The sequence below is a fragment of the Phoca vitulina genome, unplaced genomic scaffold, assembly GCF_004348235.1.
Source record: "Phoca vitulina isolate PV1807 unplaced genomic scaffold, GSC_HSeal_1.0 scaffold1, whole genome shotgun sequence".
Classification (NCBI taxonomy): domain Eukaryota; kingdom Metazoa; phylum Chordata; class Mammalia; order Carnivora; family Phocidae; genus Phoca; species Phoca vitulina.
In genome coordinates this window covers 73426606-73449069 of record NW_022589704.1, presented here as the reverse complement: position 1 = coordinate 73449069, position 22464 = coordinate 73426606, and the positions used below count along the sequence as shown (strand labels likewise).

Here is a 22464-nt window from a genome sequence, read left to right as displayed (position 1 = left end):
TCTTGTGGCAATTTACTGGCAATTTCTAACTTTGCGTTTTAAAAACAATAACACTCTAAATTTCAGTGCCCCGGAAGCCATCTGTAATTCATTAGGGTCAGCGAAGAAGATGGTCCCCATCTTGTGATAAGAATTCACCGCGAGCCTGAAGCAAATCAGGCAGGACCTCCACTGCCCAAGGACCAGGATGTTGAGCAGAAGGAAGCTCAGACCTTAAGAGGGTGTCTACAGCATTAGTGGCTTTCTTTGCTAAAAGTTGGTGCTGGGTGGAATCCTGGAGGCTGTAGTATAGCTTACTTGTACCAGACTCAGCATCTGACAAATGGCTATTTTATAATTTATCTGAAAAACTTTAAAGAAGGAGATATTATGCTAAAAGTGCAAAGTGTACATCATCGCTATCCACTGAAGGAGGACAACAAAAAGTTGTAAGAAACACCTCTCCTGAGTTCTGCTGTATGCTAAGACCACTGACCCAAGGCCCTTGCTTGGCCCTTCTTCCAAGACCCTTTACAACAGTAATAAGTAGAGGAATTGGAAAAATCAGAGATAATGTACAACACACTTCAAATCCATATTAACTTCCTGAGTCTTAAAAAGATACTCCCTAAACATTCTGCAAGACAAAAACTTGAGAGGACTTCAGACCTTGCAGAACTTCAAAAGCTACCTGGTCTCCTAAACTTCTCTTCTGAAAGCTGCACTTACTAGCAAAATTAACGAAAGGGTTAAGATATCCTCAGTTGATTCTGATAAATGCAGGTTGCCACACTCAAAAATTCTGGTTGAGGAAAAATATTGTACTGAATTTTCTGGATAATTAGTTCAATTCCCCAGGTTCTTTTGCTAGACTAGATCTAGGCTGTCAGTTTGAAACTCAAATGTTGAATAAGTGACCTATCCTAAATCAATCTCCAATTCTATTATATATTGCTGTTTAGTCATCATTTCTTCCTGACCCAGAAAGAAGACAAAATTCTGTTCATTTACATAGTTTATTGTTGTAAACATTAAAATTGTCTTTCTCAAAGAAAGAATTTATCAGAAAAAAAAATCAGCGTCTCTAACTGTCATACACCATAGAAAAAAAGGCAGTGACTCATATCATGTGCCATACTGGAAATATACAAAGAAAAATACTACAGAATATGGCAATATTAAAATTCTTACTCAAACATAAAATAATATATTAACTGACAATTTTAGACATTAAAAAAAAAACAAAAAAAATTCAAAGTGCTCAGTAATTTCCAGGGAGTTATGTATATTATAAGCACTCTGGAAACAGTCAAAAGCTGCTGCATGCAAGTTTTGTTTAGCTTTAGACAACAAAATAATCAAGATATAAACTTTCTTTTATCAACATCAACGGTACATACAACACTTACAAACAAGGAATGTTGGACGGTGTTACAAACACTATGTGTCCCTTTTGTCAGGATTTTCTGATGTGTAATACTTGTGCCCACCTATTTTACAATTGAGAAAATGTTTAAGCTCAGATAACTACCAATCTTTATAAAATCTAACAGACTACATAGTGTCTGAAATACTATTTATATAATATAGACATTACTGAAATAGCAAGTGCCTATAGCATTTTCAACCTAGAATCAACATGCTTGTCCCTTTTTTGTGTAGTTCTTTTTTTCTTTTTTTCTTTTTTTTTGCAAACACACTTATCTTTTAGAATTTGTAATATGTATTCATAAATAGGCACAAAATAATTTAAAAAGCCAAACTGCATTGGGTAAATTTACAAGCCTTTCCCTTCTTCAACTCATGCCACCCACGCAACATTTAGTTTTACTATATATTACAGCTTTCTTTACAGCAGAAAACTTTGAAGTCTTTTAAAGGGCAATACTTGTGGGTCCCCTTACAATGTGTGAGTGACTCTGTGTTTGTGTGTGTGTGTGTGTGTGTGTGTATTACATTTGTCTTAACTGCAACAACCAAACATGGCCAAACATCTCCCATCATACATTAGGAATCTTTCTTCTGAACAATAAACTGATTTTTAAACTGATAATAAAAAGTTTATACCACTGTATTGTGTGTAGTCCGTGTTCTAAATCCAGGATGCCCCGGAGCCAAAATGCCCTTTCAGGTTCTGCCTGCAGGTTAGGAAATAGCAACAGTTTTTGTTGTTTTGTTTTGTTTTTGTTTTTCTCTTTAAGGATCAAGGGACTGGGATTTTATGGAGGGGGTGGGGGCCGGCTAGAGCTGAGGCAGCTCATGGGGATATCTCTGCCTTGTGACTTGCCCCCTCTGGATAGTTTTAGGTTTCTTTCCAGTTCCTTTGAAGTGCATGGGAGGAGGTCTTAGAAAGGTAAAGTGTCCAGGAAAAGTTTGTCAATTATTGCTGGCGGTGGTACCAAGTCTTCTAGTTTCAGGTAGAAAATGCGCTGTAGCCCCTGTGTGCAAAGAGTACGGAGTTCTGGGAGCTTCCCCAACAGTTTGGACAAATAGTTGGGGCGGTTCAACCCCCCATTATTGAAAGTCACATGGTCTTTGAGACAATTTACAATCTTGTTTTGCAGTTCTTCCACTCTCTTGGGTTCCTTGAGCCCGTGTCTCTCTGCAGAAAACACAATCAGAAACAAAAGAGGAACACACAAAGCAGTTAGCTAGCTGGCAGAAGCAGGGAGGATCAGTGGCAAGGGAAAACCGGGACAAATCCTGGTGGGCAGTTTTGGAGACGTGCCCTGCACTTGAGGTACTGACCTGTGACCATAGCCAGGGCAGCAATGCAGGAGAAGGCAGAAATGTCGATGTTCATATTCTGCAAGTTGGAGGAGAATTCAACAATGGAGTCAATCCATTCCCCAAAGCCACGAACGCATTGCAACCTGTGCAAGACCACCCCATTGCAAAAGATGAGTTTACCCTCCACTGGGTTGGACCTGCAATTAATACCAAAGAGAGAGAGGGGAGAAAAAGAGAGAGAGAAAAGCTAAACAACTAATTACTTGAAGAGCAATAAATGAGGGATTTAAGAGGTACCTAATTACGGAAGAGTTAATAAAATGTAGACCAGTAGACCTTGAAAGGGTTTAATTTCATAACAATCAAGAACGCCCCCTATCCCACTTCCATTCCATTCATCCAAGGCTTCTGATCTCACTCCTTCCCTTCTCTTCCTTTTGTCTACTATCTTTTCCTTCTTCTACCCCTCTTTCATTTTCCTCTTCTGTCCTTTTCTCTTTCCCCCTGTGATTCCCCTTTTCCTCTTTCTTTCTCTTCTTTATTCCTCTCCTCCTCCTTTCCCAGCCTCCCTGGATTGCCTCCTCCATTACCTGTACGCTAATCGAAGCACAAACAGTTCTAAGAAAGCTGATTCAAAAAGCAGGTCTTGGTCGGCTTTGGGCAGGTCAGCGAAGCCCGGGATCTTCTCAGCCCAGCCCCTGATGATCTCCATGGAGCCAGTCAGGAGATCATAGAACTGCTGGATATGCTGAGTGTCATCTCCACCCATCTGATAGTCAGGGTTCGCCTGGAACTGGAATTTCATTTTAAAAAGCACTTAATGAGGTTCTCTAAAATATATAACCCGTGAAATTGCTAACCCCGCTTCTAGTAGGGGAGCCAGGTTTTTATAACAATTAAACCTCTCTCTGACCAGTAAGGAAATTAGATGTTCCGGGGCAATTAATTCAATTAGGGATGGTGCTATGAGGTCGCTGCTTTAAATATGTAAATTATCATTTCCATACGGACTAAATACAGTGCCATCCAGCCCTGGGAAACGTTCACTCTTATCTCCACAAAACAATTGACACGTTAGTATTCATGCCAGTCCCAGAGTGGGTCTCGAGCAGAGATGCCCTTTGCAAATCTTAATAAAATTGCAGTGGCTTCTAGGTTTGCCCGACATACTTCCTCCAATTAAAGCCCACACATTTCTCACAGCTGGGGTAAAAAAGGAATCTGACCACTTGATTCCCCACCCCATTGCCATTCCTTATACCTTTCTCCTTCCCTTCCCCAACCCCCAAGCAGGCATCCCCCACCCGGAGGGTGCCACAGACGATGAGGATTAAAGCATCTCTATGGAAGATTGGGGATAAAATCCAAGTGGGGGGCATTTTGCACATCCTCTGGTTTGGGCATTAGAGGCATTAGTGTGTGAGTATATGTGTGTACGATGGCAGTGAGAAGGAGGGCTCCCAGAGATGTGATCACTGTGGCCTGTCCTCTCTTCTCTGTCTGTCCTCGTGTCTACACTCCCAGCAACATGGTTTGTCTGTCGCCTGTCTCCTGTGGCTCTGCTTAGGGCTGCAAAGCCACAGCCTTGCTTGAGTCTGGGGCTTAGTGATGGGTGTGGGAAGGGGTCCTGCCCATCTGTCGGTTTGTCCACATGCTACCCCCGCCAGCTTCTTACCCTGGAATAGTCCAGGCTGGTCATAGCCGGGTTGGAGTCGACATGGGCCCTGACGAGGGCACTGATCAGACTCACCGGGGGCGAGGGGGGAGAGGGCTCCTGTGGGCTCTTCGGTTTCGAGGGCAAACGACCTCTCCGGCCTTTTAAACTGTCCGTGCGAACCACTGCAAAGGAATAAATGGGTTAGCGTCGCTCCCCCTAGCGGGACCCAGCTGCCGCCTCGGCCCCTCCCGGGGGAAGGCCACAGCCACGGGGCGCCCGGCAGGGCTGCGCAGGGTCCCACCGCTTGTAAAGCCTTCACTGACGAGAAGCATTTAAAAAAAAAAAAAAAAAAAAAAAAAAAATGTGGGGTTGTTTTATGTCTTCTTCCAAATGGGTGGTATAGCTGAAGGCGAGAAGGGCCTGGCTGCTTTCTCCAGGGCAGGATGGGCAAGCAGGCAGCTGCGGGGTCAGCGAGGCCCGACGCGGATGAGGGGGAACCCGGAGACACCCCCCCCACAACCCCCCAGCGCTGGGAAGTGGAAAATAGGACTGGGATAGGAGCGGCAGTTTCCCGCAGGCGCAGACGGGGGAGTGGGCTGCTTGTCCCGACCTACCTTCTTTGACCATCCCAACAGCCAGGCACTTCTGAAATCGGCAGTACTGACAGCGATTCCGGCGCCGCTTGTCCACTGGGCAGTTTTTATTTGCTAAACACACGTATTTTGCGTTTTTTTGTACCGTGCGCTGCAAAAGAAGACAATATAGACCGATTTTTTTTTTTCCTTTTGAAAATCCAGCGACCCAGGGAATCCAGGAACAATTTCTGAATGGCTGGGATCTACACTCCTCCCCACAAACAAACACATACACACAACTCCTTTTAATTTTTTTTCCTTTTCCTTTTCTTTCTCTTTCTTTTCGTTTTCCTCCCCCAGGGCATTTAACAGGAGAAAATTGATAGCGTTAACATTTGAGCTAACCTTGCCGCTCCTTGCTGTGTTTTATATGCCAAGAGAAGGAGAAGGAGACGCTCAGTAAATACAAATCCGTGGGCATTCATATTATTTACATTCCTTGGAGACCTTCTCTATTTAAAATGATAAGATTATTCAATCAGGATGGCGAAATAAAGAGATCACTTAATTTGACCACAGGGAATTCTGTTCCACTTGGTTAGCTCAGACACGGTTCTCTGTCCTAACCAATTTCAATCTGAACAGAGAAGACAGCTCCTAGCACATGCAAATGACCCTCTTCCAACTCAGGCTTCTGCAACTTCGGGCTGGGGCCTGCCGGGGTCAGCTGCGTGCGGGGGGGAAGCGACCCCAGGTCTCCCGGTCTAGCTACTTCCCTTTCTCAAGCACCCAGAGGCCTCGGCCACAGGCCGTGGGCGGCTGCAGGGCAGCCTCCGCGGACCCCGGGAGTTGGACGAACTAGGACTGGGCTGCCTGCACCACCGCGGAGCGCGCACTCCGAGGCTCCCGGCACTAGGGGGCCCCTACCTGTCTCCTCCGCCCCCGTCCTCGCTCACCTTAAAGAAACCTTTGCAGCCCTCACAGGTGCGCACGCCATAGTGTTGGCAGGCCGCGTTGTCGCCGCACACGGCGCACAGCCCCTCGTTGGAGGGGGAGCCCCGCGATGGCGGCGAGGGCACCTGCGTGTCCAGCAGCTGCGACGCGTGGCCGATCTGCAGGCCTGGGAAGCCCATGGACGCGGGCTTTCGGATGGGGTTGGGCACAGCGAAGGTCTGCCCGTCCACCACGTGGTGGCTGCCCGCCTGCTCCGGGTTCATGGGGACGTGCAGGGGCCCGTCGAAGCGCATCTGGCAGCTAGACACAGGGGTGCCGGGAGGCGATTGCTTAAATGAGAAGAGGGAGAGGCGGGAGACGGGCGTTTTCCTCTGCTCGATCATGTGCGTGGTGGCCACGTAGTTCTGATGGAAGTTGTGGAGAGAGCCTGGGTCGTCCCACATGGGGCTGTGCTGCACTTGGAAGCCCGGGGTGGTGGGCGTCGGGGGCGAGGAGGGCTTGTAGTAAACCGACCCGGAGTGCGGCATCATCTCCTCGGACTGGGGGGGCAGGTGGCTGTGTTGCTGGTAGTTGTGCATCTGAATGTCTTCTACCTTAATGGAGGACTGCTGTCCGGAGAGGGGCATTTGGTACAAGCAAGGTGGCTTGACGTCGTAGCCTGTGCTGTAGTTGTCCATAAAGGTACTGAAGCTGGGGAGAGAAGTGGTGGCAGTGATTTCAGTGTTGGTGAGGTCCATGCTAAACTTGACAAACTCTGGAGTTAAGAAATCGGAGCTGTATTCTCCCGAAGAGTGGTAACTGTAGCTCTGAGAAGCGGGGCTGGCTCCTTGAGGCGAGGACCCATACTGCGCCTGAACACAAGGCATGGCTGGAAATGAAACAGGGTAATATACACTCAGCCTGGTCAACTGAACACTTTCTCCCGGGCTCGGGTACACCTGGAGCTACACCGGCAGCCCGCGGCGGTCAGAGAGCATGTAGGGACGCGAGAGGAAGGGCGGAGAGCGCGAACGCTGCGGGGCAAAACAGTGCAGGGCATGGAAAGGCTGGTCCAAGGAAGACCCAGAGCTAGAAAGCTTTTGAGGGTCTCTATTCCCGTATATTTCAAACGCCTCCCCCTTCACCCCCTCACAAAAACAGTCCCGCTAATATGAGCCTTTTCTCTGAAGCTCGGGTTCAGCAAGCTCATTCTAGAAATGAGGTTGAATTGCACAATGAGAATGTTGTTCCTGATGATGATGGGCTGGGAAAATATTAAGTTACAGTTTGCTGAGGAAGATCATATTGCCCTGTTTCTCGATGTTCAGGGAACTTGGAGGAAGGAAAGAAAGAAATGAAGTTGCACTAACCTTCAGCCGAATTACAGGCGTTTTCGAGGAAATTAAAGGTGGACAGTGTCGTAATTCAACGAAGGACAAAGTTTCCAAGATTTTTAGAAAAGCAATGGGGAGTCCAGCCTGTCGGATCTCCTCCCTGAAACACAGACACAGGAAGCTTCAGGGTGACTTTCCCGACAGATTCAGCTGGCCATCTGTAGGGTCACCAGGCAAGCCCTTCTATGCCCTCCTTGATTGTTTCATTGTGTTGCCTTTACCAAACTTAGCAGTTAAAATGAATGTGTAGAAGAGATGACTATAAACAACACAAAATGCCACCCATTGCACTGTGTAAATCCTTGCAGAGAGAGGGTTCTGAAGGAGAAAAGGTACTTCATGTACTTAATACTTATGATGTAATAAATTGGACCCTAAAATGTGGGGGGTGGGGTGGAGGTGGGAGTGGAAGTGGGGATGGGAGGGTAGTGTCATTTCCATTTTAGTTTCATTCAGACCCAAATAAGAAGAAACTAGAGTTTAATAAAATACAGCATTGGATTTCTCCTAAATTTTTCTGTGGTGAAACTAGCTTTTCTTTCGGGAGGGGGTAAAGAAAGTAGAAGTCATAAATATAATATGAGAAAATAATCTCTCCCTCCATCCCCATGCGTTACAGAATGCCCTCAAGGCCTGGGCAGCCCTGAAGGCAATCTGCATGGAAGCATCTGGATTTCCTAAGTGTTTTTGACAGAACACTGGGATTGAGGATACAGGTGAATTGCCATTCACTTCTCCAGGAAACTTGCTTTTCAACATCTTTAATGGCCAAGGGGTGGGAAGAGGAGACCCTATTTTTCCAGGAGCATCTTAGGTCAATTGCAGAGGGAGGGAAACACTGCTTAGCTGGTATTGGCACCAAGGTTGGAAGCGCTTCCCAACACAGGAAGCCGAACACCTTGCCTATACGGCCTTCCACAACCTGCCTACCTGCCGGTGGAACGAGGCAATCTTGTGTCCTAGTAATTTTCAGATGTTGCCACTTGGAAGACATTCTAGAGCATAGACAATCTTATTACTAATGAAAAAAGCCAAACATCCACTCCTTCTATTCTCCTCCCCCCTCCCCCATTACCTTGCTTCCTGGGGAGGAAGGTTAATCAGAAAAAGTAAAAAGAAAGGAGACCCACGACACCCACAGCCTTTGAGAGCTATATGCCTGTGCTGGATATTAACCTCCTGGTAACTTCGCAGCTTCATAACTGTACTCTTTCTTCTCTGTTTCTCCGCTGTCTGTCTGTCTGTCTGTCTGTCTCTCTCTCTCTCTCTGACGTATTCACATACACAAGCACGACATGTGTCAAAACCAGAAATTTCAGGCAACTTAGTAATAGGACACTCTACGAACACCAACACCACCCCTTGTTCAATAATACCCAGGAAACACTGGCACACCAGCCAGCCGCGGTGACACAGTTCCCAAGCAACACATAAACTGGAGAACTTTCTCCCTGTCACTTTGTGGGTAGCGTCCAGGCCCTTCGTATATACAGGACTTGGGAGTCTCCTTGTCCAATGGTCACAATCAATTCCACTCTAAGAGCAAACTTTGGGCACATATCCCCCGGGCAAGTCCACAGCTCCCCAAACTATGCAAGTCTCCCATCCATGTCCACCAATGAGGAGCCTAGAAGCCTCCTGGGAGCCAACTCCCCCCTAGTGCCAAAGCTGGAGTTCGGACAAATGACCGCCGTAGCCGCGCGCACCCATTCCCCATCCTCCGGCCCCACTCGCGCTCCGACCCTCTGGCGCCCACTTCGAGAAAACCTGTACCACCCATGTGGAAAGAAGAGACGTGCAAAAGAAGAAAGAAGGATAAAGGAACTCGAGCTGCACGGGCTGTACCTACTCACTTAGGAGTTCTCCGCGTCTCTCTTCATTCATTCAACTCCGCCGAAGTGTAGTTCCCTCTGGGAGTCCTGGTAGCAGGGTCTGGGAGGGGTGGGCGAGAGGGGCGAACGTAACCTAGTCGCCAGGAGCCGGGAGGGAGCAGGAGAAGGCGGCCGGCTGGGCAAGAGAGCAGGACCGCGGAGCCTAGCGCGAGCCGCCGGGCGGACTGGCCCTGGCCGCCAATGTGCCTTTGTTTATGTGGCTCGCGCTGCCGCTGCCAACATGCACCTAAAGTCTCCGCGCGTCAGCGCGCGTCAGCGGCCCGCCGCCCAATCGCCGCGCCGCCGCGCTCCCCGGACTCCTGGCCGGCTCTCGCTTTGGTATATTTCCGACCTGACGTCACGAGCAGGGCCGATTTTAAGGTGGGAACCGTTCTGGGTTCACCTTGGTCGCCAGCTTGGTTTTTTTTTTTTTTTTTTCTTTCTTTCTTTCTTTCTTTTTTTTTTTTTTTTCCGAAAGAGGTGTGACCTCTCCACTCAGGTCCGCGCAGCCCGCAGCACCGCGACATCTCACCTCGCCTTCCCCTAAACCCCGGGCCACCGATGCCGCCCGGCGGCTCACATGTGGGGGGAGGGTGCAACAAAAGCCCCTGGCGGAAGGGAACGCTGGCGTGGGCCAGGTAGCCAGCACCTGGACTGGTGAGGGATGGGGTGTGCCTGGCAGTGCCCTAACCTCATCCACTTACAATTGTCACCCCCCTTAGCGGAAGCGCGGACAGATGTCCCATGACCCGAGAAGCTCAAAGGGTTCAGGCAATTAAGGTGGGATTTCCCTAGCCCGATGCATATCCCTTTTCTCCCTTTTCCTGTCCAAGGCCTCCTCCTTTGGCGTTAGCATTCTCTCTCTCTCTCTCTCTGTCTCCCCGCCCCCCTCCCTCACACAGACACACACAGTCCAAGGTGGAAGGGACTGGGTAGGGCCTGTTCTCTATGTTCCCTCTTCCCTTGCAGTGCCCACGTGCAAGCGAGGACGTGGTGCGTGGAAAGGGGAAGAGAGGGGAACAGGTAGACAGTGACCCAGCCCTTTAGGGATCCCGAAAGTCAGAGTGAGGCATCGCCCACTTTCCTTTCGCAGACAATACAGCCGAGCAGCGGGCAACAGGTGCGCCTTCAGCAGAAAGGTGCTCTAACCTCACCTTTGGCCAACACTGATACTTTCGACACTCCTCAATGCCCACCAACTCGTACCCTAACACAAGTTGTAGAGAAATAAATCAACCCTCCTCTGAAGCACAAGGGCTCTCGAAGCCTTGTCTCAGAGCCAAGAGGGAAAGACAAAACATGGGGAGAGGGCGGGGTGGGGTATCTCCGCGAGCGTAAAGTTGTGCGCCCAGCCCTTCCAGGAGAGGGACCCGGTGCACTGTGGTAGCTCGCCGCACCCCCGCGGCCGCCCCAGTCACCGCCGACTCCACTTTGCAAGCCAGTCCACCCACCAGGCTGAGGGCGCGAGGCGCTTTCTAGCAAAGGAGACGCCGCTTCTCCCGAGAGCGAGCCCCCTTCGCTTTCCTCGGGCCGGAGCAGGGCGGGCCTCTCAGGGCTTCTCCCGGGGACGCTGGAAGAGGCTGGGACGAGGGGAGGGAGGGTTCCGAAGCGTCCCCCTCTCTGGCCGCGAAGAGTTCCAGCCGCCCCACCTCCCTCGGCGTGGCTCGCTTCCAGGCTGCGGGAGCCCCTTGGCGACTCCCCCCGCCCCCAATCCTGGTGTTCCCTGGATGGGCCACAAGCGCCGGGGAACTATCCGCGTTCTGGAGCTGCTCAGCTCTAATCTGCACCCCAGCCTTTGCTCGCTCCCCAGCGGCTGGAGAGGCGTAGCCATCAGGTGTCCTGCGGCTGCCCGGGGAAGCCGGGGGCTCTTCTGCGCCGCAGCCTCTGGAAAACCTGCGTGACCACCTTAAGTTTCCCCCAGATGTTGCGACTGCCGCTGCTGCCGCCGCCGCCTCCGCGGCTCAGCGGTGCCCCAGCGGGCCGGAGTACAAATAAAACCAGGAAGTGTGTGTGTGTGTGAGAGAGAGAGAGAGGGAGTGTGTGTGTGTGTGTGTGTGTGTGTGTGTAGGGGGGGCTGTTGTGGCGAGTGAGGATGTGTGAGTAGGGGGAAGAGGGGAGGAGGGCGAAGAATAGCCTATTAGCATGAGCTCGGTAGCGTCAGCGCCCCGTGGGCAGGAGCGATTCCATGCGAACGAAAGGGAAAAAGTGAGAGTTTGGAGAGCAGGGGAGAAGGAAAGGGGTGGGGGTGGCGGTGACGCAGGGGCGCAGGCATTGACGCACCCGCGGGGCTGGGCCCAAAATAGCAGCGGCTCTAGCTCGGTGGCGCCCTCCCGGGTTCCCTTCCTCTTCCGCGAGGGAGCAGGGCGCTGCCAGGAGGAGCTTTCCTTGATCCCAGCGGTGGGCCAGGCTCCCGGCAGCTATTTTCAGGCAGTCGGAAACTCAAGCGCAGCCACGCTGGGGTGGCGGTTATTATTTTTTAATATACTCCTCGGAAAGCGGGGGCCAGGAGAACTTTAAGGTTGTAACTATCACCCTCCACACACAAATACGCCCATCTAAGTAGATACATTCCCTGCACAAGTTCCTCCTCCTTTATGGCCCTTAAAAACACTTGGCTTTAGCCTGGGTTGAGTCTGCGGACAACCTGAGAATTCTCTCTCAGAGAGTGGAAAGTGTTCTGGAGTTCTTACAGTGAGCTCTGAAGAAGACAAACATTGTAGCGTGGTGCGTCATTCTACAACAGCAACCTGTAGAGTCGGGCTTGATAGAGCCCTTGCCCAAGTCTTAATGCACTCAAGACTGAGAGGCAGTTTTCACAGCAGCTATTATAATTATTATTAGTAACTGGACAGGGAGGGGTTAGATAGAACATTAAAAAGAGGGAAAAGGTGGACTTTTCCCCTTGCATCCTACAACTTGTATGAGTTCTCTCTCTTCTTCAAATTCCTATTCTAGTTCCTGGGAAGTGTTACTTCTTAGGAAGACACACTGGACGCAAGACTGACAAACTCATTTAAACCAATTACTGGATAAGCTACTTCCGGGGTTAGCATTTTTGGTAGGGTTCAGATGTGCTCGGGGTGGGAAGCATACAACGCAGGCATCATAAAGTGTAAAAAAAGGACGCTGCTCAGAACTCCGGACTCCTGTGTCCCCCCCCTCCACCAGATTGTGATGGAACTAAGTCTCAGTAGAACCGCCAATGTCTGTAATTGACTGATGCTGTCAGTAGGGGGCCTGACTCCACAACGTTCAGGACGATCACACACACACACACACACACACACACACACACACACACACACACACCCCTCACTCACTACTTAGGCCAAACCCTAGGAGAGCAAGCTGCAGGCCCAAATATTCATACTGTGCTGGAATTCATAAATAACAAGTCTTTTATTCTTTTCTATTTTTCTTAAAAGGGGAAACAGTCTAACACATGGAATTAGGTTCACAATAGATTTTCTTTTTTTCCTCCTGCCCACGTTTAACTCACTGTTAGGTCACAGGGGGGAAAAAATCAAAATAGTAATAAAATCTCTCATTTTGTCACCAAGTAGCTCAAATTGGCATATAGTTTGGAAAAATGAAAGCATGTTTTAAAATCCTATGATTACATGTTTAAATAAATTATAGTTTAGAAGAGGATTCCTGTGGGTGTATTTGCTAGTACATAAGAGAATGCTTTTGTGCACAGAGGTTTAATTACACATATAATGGAATCAAAATGTAGAACTGAACAACGTTTTAGAAAATGTTAAAAGGATGCTTTAGGCTAAAAGAAACTGAAATTTTGCATTTATATGACTACAACCCTTCAAGATTCTTTTTTAAACATAGATTCTAGAATATAAACTACTTTGTAACTCAATTAAAATGACAACACTAGTTTTTTTCAGGGCCCAGATTCTGGATACAACTTTAAATTATTGCCATGTATAAATGTGTAAAGTTATCCCCAATGAAGTTCTCTTTTCTTAAAAAGTTAAAATAAATAGGAGTAAAAATTGGTCTTATGCATAAAGAGCTCCTTCTTTTGAAACCAACTAAATTAAGTGACAAAATTATTAATTCTATCAATATATGCTATTAGATGACCTCAGAAAAGCATTTAGAAAAGTCGTGTTACTACATTGTCTTTTATGATGTTAATCAATATTAAGTAGAATGCATTGACACATATGTAAAACATATTTTTATAAAAAATCAATATAAATAATACGCTCACCTCTAAACCAAAGTATTTTATTTTATGCATGGCTAGACAGATTATACTTAATAAAATTGAGCTTTTGGTATAATTTAGAAAGCAAACATGGATGTAATCCCATAGGATTTTCTATCTTAATGCATGGGAAAGGGGTCTTTAGGGATTTCTTTCACGATTCTCCCAAAATGAACTCAGAGTAGCCCTTCCAATTCAGATATAGTGAATAGACATAAGTGTGTTACTGCAAGAGTTGAGGTAACTTTAAGATATTTCCTAACAAAATTACTTAATGGAAACTATCTTAAACATTAAAATGAGATACATATTTAAGTTATATTTGGATAAATTTACATTCATGGCATTTGTTGCCATCAGCAGGAAATTTTACATTAGTGATAGAGAGAAATTTTCACTTTGAAAAAAAAAAACTCAGTTATGGAACTACAAAATCAGTTCTTAATGTTGAAGGTTTTTGGTTTTTTTTCCTTTTGCCATTTCATTTGCATTAATAGAATATTAATTGACCAATCATTTGTTCCTTTACTATAAGATGCTTACAAAACAAGTCCATTGCTTACCTGATATTCACATTTTGGGTAGCTGTGGCTTTTACGCAGTTTTATTCAGCCCATTTTTTAAACCAAAAAACACTAAATGCAAAATTATTTCTTACTTCAATTCAGAACTCAGTTCTAGAAATGTGTAAAGATGTGCAGAAAACAGCACTCATTTTTTCTAGAAGCATCTACTTGCAAATTAAAATTATAAAACCGAACATATGGTAAAGCCTCATGCCACTCAAAAAGTATTTTGCATAATAAAAATCCTTCATCTTCTCTCTAATGCTTGACTCTCAGTAACCATCTCCTAAACATTAGCTTTTAAACTAACCACTTATTATTTTCTTCTTGTGTGTGTGGTAAAATACACATAACATAAAATTTACCATCTTAACCATTTTTAAGTATACTGTTCAGTGATGGTAAATACATTAACATTGTTGTGTACCCACCACCACTATCCATCTCCATAACTCTTCATCTTATAAAACTGAAACTCTATACCCATTAAACAATAACTGTCCATTCTCCCCTTCTCCCAGCCTCTAGCAACCACCAATATTTTCTATGTAAGAATTCTTTTTGATCAAGCAAGTAAGGGTAACTTTGGTTTTAGATTTCATTGCTAATTTCAGTAAACATGTTGGTCATTAAATTGTGCAAAGTCCTAGAAGACCTTTTAAAGGGGCTGAAAATGGGCTGAAAATAAGTTGCTATATGCAAAGAAAATATCAAGGACACTTGGAATTCTAAAAGTAGTTAATAACCTTAGTAACTATCACAGTATTATATAGCATTTTAAGTAGATAAAATACATACACTTGGCAATAGTTTTTGTATTTATATCATAGCTGGCTAGTTTTTGTTCTACTTTTAATGATAAAATAACCACTTTTTGATTTTTTCCTCAGACTAACTGGTGGATAGGAACCTCTCGATTTAATGAAAAATGAAGATCCTGTACTGATATATTATGACAAAGACATATATGCCCTTTTCCTCATCATAATTCTGCAATTATCAAGTCTACAATTTTAACACTACAAAAGTAACTTATAGCAAGGACCCTTATAGTGATAAGTAATAAATCTAATTACCATATCCTTTGAATAGATGTAATATAAATTTCATTGCTCACTTAAAAGTTCTAAAGTTAACAGCATAAACTTGAAGTTGAGTAATTAAGTAATCCTTATATAGACACTTATTAAAGTATTTATACATATTATCTTAAATCTACATCTATCATTTTGCCAATTAAAATTAGGACTTTAATTGCAATTAAGTAATTTAATTGCCAATTGAACAGCAAAATTGCTAAGTGACTAATTTTAATGCCTATTTTAATTACCAATCATGACTGGGGAGGGAGCTAATCAAGTTACATCAAGCAGTACCAGAGTAATGATGTGAAGGAAAAAAAAAAAAAAAAAGTAGAACAAACATTCAAGGCTACATGCTTTAAAAAAAGAAACATAAATTAAATAAATGCAAACACAATCTTATAAATGTATAAAAATACTGTATTTCAATATCTGAATACAGAACATGAAAGAGAACAAGATTAATTAAAGAAGCCCCTGTCAATCTTCAGTCAAAGTAAGGAAAACCAAGTCAAATTTTTATGTGGTATTTACATGGCACTCACACTCACCCAGATAAAAACAAAGCTGCATATAGCTGAGAATAAAAGACTGTTTCCTGTTTGGCTGGTTAAATATTTACAGATTGACAGTTTTTAAAGAATTCTTTAAAAATGAAATGCTATAAAAGAGAGAAACAAGTTTCCAATGCAGCAATGTAGATTCTAAATTTGAAAACCAAACAGGGCCAGTGCAGTGGGACTATATACTCTTTCCTGATGGCTCACCTCCCCATCCCCACTCACTTGAATGCAGAGTTCTATTAGAGGCCTAATGCCTATCCATAACTTGTCCCATGTTACCATGAGAAACACATAAATCTTCCCTATCTTACATATTCTAAAATACATTCATGAGTAAAAAATAAGAAAGCAGCTAGGATTACATCACAATTAAAATTACATAGAGCATGGGGAATATACTCTGTCCTAAGAGTATTTCTTCATTTTCAGTTAAAATAAACATGCCAGCTCAAGATAAAGGCTGTAAACCAGCAGGCAACCAGAAACAGTGGTGAAAATCTTCTTGGCAATACAAACACATTTTCAAAAGTTTTCATTTCCAAACTAATTCTCAGATTAGCAATATGGAAGGGCAATATTGAAAGAGGGAGGTGAAGTTGAGAGCTCAAAAAATAGAAAGTGATTCCCTGGTAGACAATAACAATGCTAGTACTTTCCAGCTATAGGGATCGACTTGGCAGCCAGCCACCTCATTTAGAGTAACAATGGACATCCATCAAATCTTCGTTTAAAATAAAAGTCATGGTGCAAGATACATATCTTGTTTTTATTACTGTATATGTACACCAAAAATATACATAGTTTATGTCTACAAAAGGGCCCCAAATCATTCATGAACTACATGTAATGTTTTAACTTGAGAAAAAGCAAATAGTGCTGCTTAGGATTTTATTTACTAATGGACTTGAATTCTGAAATGAAGCACAGCAGGACTTTCAGCCTGGCTTTTGAAGGAGGAACACGTTAATAATCATGGGGCCTAACAAAAGGCTGCAATATCTGCTCATGACAATAACAGCTTTATAAGGCGAGTTCTGTGTGGCTGATTAAAGGACACACTCACTGCCTATTCAAAAGTCATGGAGATGGAGTCATTATTGACAAGCTCACTTCTGATCAGGGTTAAAACACATTGAGTACTGGTGAGAGAGAAAACCTTAGCCATTAAAAGATTACCAAAAACAGCCCCCAGCAACGGTTGCCGTAACTCAGATATATAGCTTAATGTGTTCTGTATAAGATTTTCTGCTATATAAATACACAAAAGGTCTTATATTATTTGATAATAATTACCAACATGATCGCAGTAACTCAAGCACTAGGTAACACATCATCACCCATTTCAAGAGGAGGGGGAAAAAAAAAAGAGAAATATTATCCTGTGATTTCAAAATGATTCTGAAAGGACATGATATATAGACAAACTTCCAGAATGTTAACTTTCTGAAACTTGACATGACTGAAAATATGTACTTGTTTAGATTGTTTAGGTCTGTTTTGTATATTTTGTTAGTCCTATCAGTTCACATGAATTAATGTGGTTTACACATTGTTGGAAGCAAAATCTTTTAAAAGATAGTATTCAGATATCACTTAATAGGCAACAATAAAAAAATTTTTTTTTCATAAGTTATTTACTTTTTTTTTTTACCCTTATTTTTTGTTTACCAGTGTTGCCTCTCTGCATTAGTGGAAGAAAAAGGAGGGATACACTAAGAGACAACCATGTTTATAACCTGAAATTAGAGGCAATCAACCATTTTATTAGTCACCGGGATATTTAAAATAAGACCTGTGAAATATTACAGAAACATTCCACTGGGATCTAAACAGTGACTTCAGTATGCTGTCATTAACATATTGGGGGGAGAAAAACAAATGACCAGTACCACCACATGGATGATCCAAGTACACACATGGTGTGTGTGTGCGGGGAGGGGGAGTGTTGTGTATAGAATTGTTTGGCTCCTTATATCTCTTATATTTCATATTTCTGAGGACTGTTTCCTATAAGTTACTTTCTTACATTTAAGAATAAAGTTTATTTAAAAAAAGAATTTCAAATAGTTAATGGGCTTAGGAGTTATATAGAAACAACTCACAGAACACATATTTCTTATAGAAGTTCTTTAATTTTCTGGATCCCAAAGTATGGTGTTCCTAAATATTACTAATTTTTAAGTAACTAGCATTGGAAATCATATTTTCCATTTCTCCATAGTCTCATTAATTAGTATTTGGTTGGCTGACTGGCAATTTCTAAGACAACAGTTTTGCTAAACTTTATAAACTTTGTATCGTTCAGAAGTGGGAGGGGGGGAGAAGGAAAGCAATACAGAAACCAGATTTTACAGCCAGAATGATTTGACAGGGCCCCTCAAACCACAAATAGATGTTACAGAATTTGAAATGTAGCTCTGTAGCTCAATTTATACCACAGAAACTGTGAGATGCTATCTCCCTGTTGTTATAACGTATCAGGTCAAGGGATATAAATTGTACCACGTAATTCATTTTGCCGTTCGGAGAGTCATTAAGTTCCTCCCAGAATATATGTGATTGATATCCCTGAAGGTGAAAGGCTAAAGGAACCATATGGCAACATGTTGCATTCCGTATGCTATCTGCCCATCCGTGCTTAAGCTGCCATTAGCAACATCTGTACCTTACGGAAATCCAGCTGCGCCGACGAGGGCTGACGGAATTGTACTTGGGGGGGAAATCTAGCTTAGCGCCATTAACTTGAGACTTAGAGTCTATCTACCAGGACGGATGGAAGCTTTCACAATTACACGAGACGACACAAATGCTTTATTAAAGTTTAATTTTGAACTCCCAATTAGCGAAAATGCATTACAAATCGATTGCAATTTCCTAGAAGGCACAGCAAGTTTTCTGCCTGCCTGCCACGTGCGAGAGGCTCCAGAGCAAGCTTTCCCAGCTCCCGGCAGCTGAGGGGCTGGTTCAGAGCCGGTCTCCGCATCCCAGGAAGTCCCTAAAATCCCCGCCAGCCCCTCCTTCCGCAGGGTGGGGGCGTACCAGGCCAGAACCCGCAGGGAGGGGCGGGGGGAGTCCTCTATTATCTTGTTCTCTCGGGAGGAGCCTCAGCTAGTCAGTCACGCAGAAGTTTCTCTTTTCGCTCTTGGCGTTACACCCCAGATCGGCTTCGTGCGCTCGGGCCAGCGGGGCGGAGGAGCCGGGAGACCACAGTCCCGGCAGGGCTGCCCGGCGCTCGCACCCACCCCTGCTCCCCTCCCCCCACCCAAACAAAGCCCCGCTCCAGGTCCAGGATACGTTACCTGCCCGGCGCTCCCGGCCCCTCGGTGACCGCATCCCCCGCTGGCGCGCCTTGTGCGGGTCCCGCTCCCCGGGACGCACAAAGTGGCCGCCCCCGGCCGGCTAAATCCCCCTCTCTCGTCATGTTGGGGGGAGAGGGGGGAACGGGGGAAGTGGAAGCGGGGAGGCTGGGCCCAGGGAAACTTACTGGTAAAATTAAAAAAAAAAAAAAAGGTAGAAGCTGCTGGTTTGGGAGTGGGGCTGTCCCGGCCAAGGGCAGAAGAGGCCGGTTACCTTTCGGAGGGTCGAGGGCGGGAGGGAGGGGGTCAGGGAGCGGCCGCCTGCCCCCCTCCCCCGACCCCCAGCGGCGGCGGCAGCTGCACACACAGAAGCCCATTGTCACCGGCGCCCGGCGCGCAGCCCCGCGGACTCGGCCCCGCGGCCAAGCGCGTCAGCGGCCCCGTCAGCCGGGCCGGGCTCCGTGACGCGCGCGCAGCCAGCTCTATAAATAACCCGCCGCCGGGCGGCTCGGGCGGCTTTCCAGTGACGCCGGGGCAAGGCGCGGGAGGAGGAGGGCGAGAGGAAACAATAAAGCCGCCTGCCCGCCTCCCCGGCCTCCCTCCGCCCTCCCCCGGCCGCCCTGGGCCCTTCCCGCCGCGCTCGGCTTTCCCCGCCCCGGCCCGCCCTGTTCCGAGCGCCGCTCGCGGGTGGGAAGGGCCGAGGCGAGCCCGGCCCCCGAGTTTAGTGAAGGGGTCGCTGTGTTACTTACTCCCGGCCCGATTTCTACCTCTGGAGGCTTTCTCCGCTCTCCCACACCCGTTCTAGGACAGGTAGGATGTTTGTGGTGGCAAATCCTCGGTTCAAAACCAAACAAAAACCTTCCATCTTAAGTGTTCTGATGTAGCATATTTTAAAGTATATGCGTGTGTTCGCATCTCCTAGAGTTCCGCCTACATCCTTCTCTATATATGGATCATCATGTCCTTCCTTTCTTCAGACTCCACCAGGATTATTTATTTAGGTTTTTTGTGGAGCCAGGGCCATATTAACTGTTTGAATTTGGGAAGTTGTATAAAGGGTGCCCAGTAAGAAACAGCGGTGGCCCTGGCTTTCAGGACTCATGCTCTCAGTCTCAGAGCATTTTGCATACCTTTTTGGCCTTGAACCTAGCACAGGTCTTGAACATAGCACATTTGAATTTTCCAAAACTCTACCATAGTTCAACGTTTTGGAGTTTCAGCAAGGCTTACACTTAAAAGGGGCTTTCTTGATAGGTAAAATTTTTTGTAGGGACTTCCTGTTCAAGCTTTCATACTTAGGCCAGGCTTTCCCATACCCCAACACTCCTCCTACCCATTAAGGTGTTCCTATACAACAGGAGGTAGTCTGTTTTCTTGTAACTATCAATTAATGGACTAGTAAGACAATATCTCTTCCTTAGCAAAATGTCTCAGAAAAATGAACAAATTTTCTGGGATGCTGATATATAATTTACAGACGGAAATAAAGTTTTTAAGTGCCCTGGCATGGGTAGAGCATTAAAAGGGCCGAGGAAATGGTTGTTGATTCACAATCAAGACAAAATGAGGTAGTGAAGGGGTTCACTCTGCTGGGAGTTGGAAGACTAGGAAATTTGGGTTTTAATTAGGTCCTGTTTGTGCCATCTTGCAGAAATTACAGCCTCGCCCTCTGCCTCAGTTTCCTTATCTTCCAAATGGAGAAATTATGGCTTCTAAGATCCTTTCAACACTAACATTCTAGGATGCTAAAGGACATAATTGTGTTCAGGTACATAAAGTTAGTAATATGAGTACCTGTGTCTCATGGGAAAAGAATAACCAAATATACAATAATTTGGTCTTCTGACAATTTTTTACTTGGTACATTTTTCAAAAAGAAAACATATTAGGGCCACTTCAGAAAAAGAATGAATTCAACTATATCATTTAAACTATCTTAAAAGGAAAAAATAGTTGTCACTATATGCTTCATTTACATGACAGCAGGCATAATTACAGTCTGATGATGTCTTAGGGCCTTTCCAACACCATGATCTCTCACACGAGTGAATGAATTATGAGTAGCAAAATGTACTAGGATCACTTTTCTCCAATTTTGCCCCCAAATCTAGCTTATATAGTTTTCAGGAGGAGGTTTTCAGTTGAAAGACATGGAATTATCAGTGGGTGGTGTTTATGAGACAGGCAAAGACTCCTGATTGACCCTCATCATTGTCAGAATCTGCCTTAATCTTCTGTCTCCATGTTGGTGAAGACAGGAAACATAAAAAAGGCAGAAACAAGTTTAGAGCCAAAACATTTGCTTCACGTAGACACCATCAAAGTGTGATCACAACTAAAAGTTAACCAGTATTTTCCCGGTTCCAAAAGCACATCTGTCTCTCCTTCCCGTAAAATGTTTCATATCTCTAATTTAATTTTGTCTTAAAATTCTTTCTCCTGCAGCTTACAAAGAGGTATTTTTCTTTCACTACGACTTTCCTAAAACTTCCAGCTTCTCACATAGTTTTAAATTAAAACTCTTTTGCTTCCTTCTTATCCTTTTTTAATGTGATAAGTTCCATTCTCCATTATCCTTACCCTTAAAAATTTAACAGGATGAGAATTAGGCTAAAACTGAAACATGTCCAAATTTTATGAGGTGGAGAGGTGCGGGAGCTTAGCTCTGGAACCCAGGAGAAATACAGTGAAACAACCAGTTTCCTTAAAACAAAAACAAAAACAAAAACAAAAAACCCAAAAACAACCACATTGAAATTTGTGAAATAGGAGACTGGAAATATGGAATATCTTTCACTGGATCTCCTTGATAGCATAAAGCTTGTTACAATTTTTTAAACATAGCGGATATTTTAGAATATGGACATTTCTCAATATTTCTGACGTTTCTCTCTACCTGAGGTTAAATCCTTTTAAAAGACTCCTCACAGAAACAGTATTGAAGAATTTATTAAAGAAACTACTGTGCACTCTTGCTTTATTACTCAGTTAATCCTGCTCTCTATTTAGAGAGCGGTGCCAACCAGGTTGAGGCTTCAAAAGAATGAGCACAAATATTTGCCATATCCTATGCAGTATAGTTTTGGTGATAGAATTCATTTTAGAAAATATCATTGAAGTTATAGTATAAGCAAATCTCAGCAACTTTCAAATGGATAAATAGAAGGTTAGCAAGAAAAGTGATGAGGGATACTCAGCATTCCAAATGAAAGGAAAGGAACAACGAAGGTTATAGACCTAGGAGTTTTCTGCATTTAAAAGACCAAAAAATAAGGCGGGCTGTGTTCTTATAAAAAAGATTTTTTTAAAAACTTGAGCAAAATCAACAGGAATCCCCACATAATTTAAAATATGCACATACATACATAGCCAGCCCTTCTGATAAGGTTGTCCTGATTTTATCTTTTATTTTTTAGACTGAGCAGGGGGGAAGGGGCAGAGAGAGGGAGTGTGGCGCCTGATGCAGGGCTCTATCTCATAACCCTGAGATCATGACCTGAGACAAAATCAAGAGTCAGAGGCTTAACCGACTGAGCCACCCAGGCACCCCAGGTTGTCCTGATTTTAATGGTTCACCCCCAAGTGCACAG

At 44.9% G+C, this 22464-nt stretch overlaps 1 protein-coding gene across 11 annotated transcripts; it reads right to left on the bottom strand.

The window, feature by feature from the left end:
* Window positions 1-1004: 1004 nt before the first annotated feature.
* Window positions 1005-19764, bottom strand: NR4A2 (nuclear receptor subfamily 4 group A member 2). Of its 11 annotated transcripts, none has more exons than XM_032410198.1 (9): window positions 19624-19764; window positions 9122-9200; window positions 7245-7368; window positions 5898-6763; window positions 4981-5110; window positions 4385-4548; window positions 3300-3502; window positions 2728-2906; window positions 1005-2581 (listed from the first exon to the last, which is right to left on the bottom strand). In XM_032410198.1, the coding sequence occupies exons 4-9, from the start codon at window positions 6759-6761 to the stop codon at window positions 2325-2327; spliced, it is 1797 nt and encodes a 598-aa protein (XP_032266089.1). In that variant the 5' UTR covers window positions 6762-6763; window positions 7245-7368; window positions 9122-9200; window positions 19624-19764; the 3' UTR covers window positions 1005-2324. The 11 variants fall into 11 exon arrangements, 10 of the variants coding, with proteins under 10 accessions (XP_032266089.1, XP_032266080.1, XP_032266119.1 ...); XM_032410189.1 differs by lacking the exon at window positions 19624-19764 and adding an exon at window positions 18878-19149; XM_032410228.1 differs by lacking the exon at window positions 9122-9200.
* Between the last annotated feature and the right edge of the window lie 2700 nt (window positions 19765-22464).

Bases quoted from the DNA above. Each gene is read 5' to 3' on its own strand.
- NR4A2 (XM_032410198.1), bottom strand. From the start codon at position 6,761: ATGCCTTGTGTTCAGGCGCAGTATGGGTCCTCGCCTCAAGGAGCCAGC. The intron at 5,111-5,897 runs GTGAGCGAGGAC...CTTCTTTTGCAG, and splicing joins GCTGCAAAGGTTTCTTTAAG to CGCACGGTACAAAAAAACGC. The intron at 2,582-2,727 runs GTCAGTACCTCA...TGTTTTCTGCAG, and splicing joins TGCCCTGGCTATGGTCACAG to AGAGACACGGGCTCAAGGAA.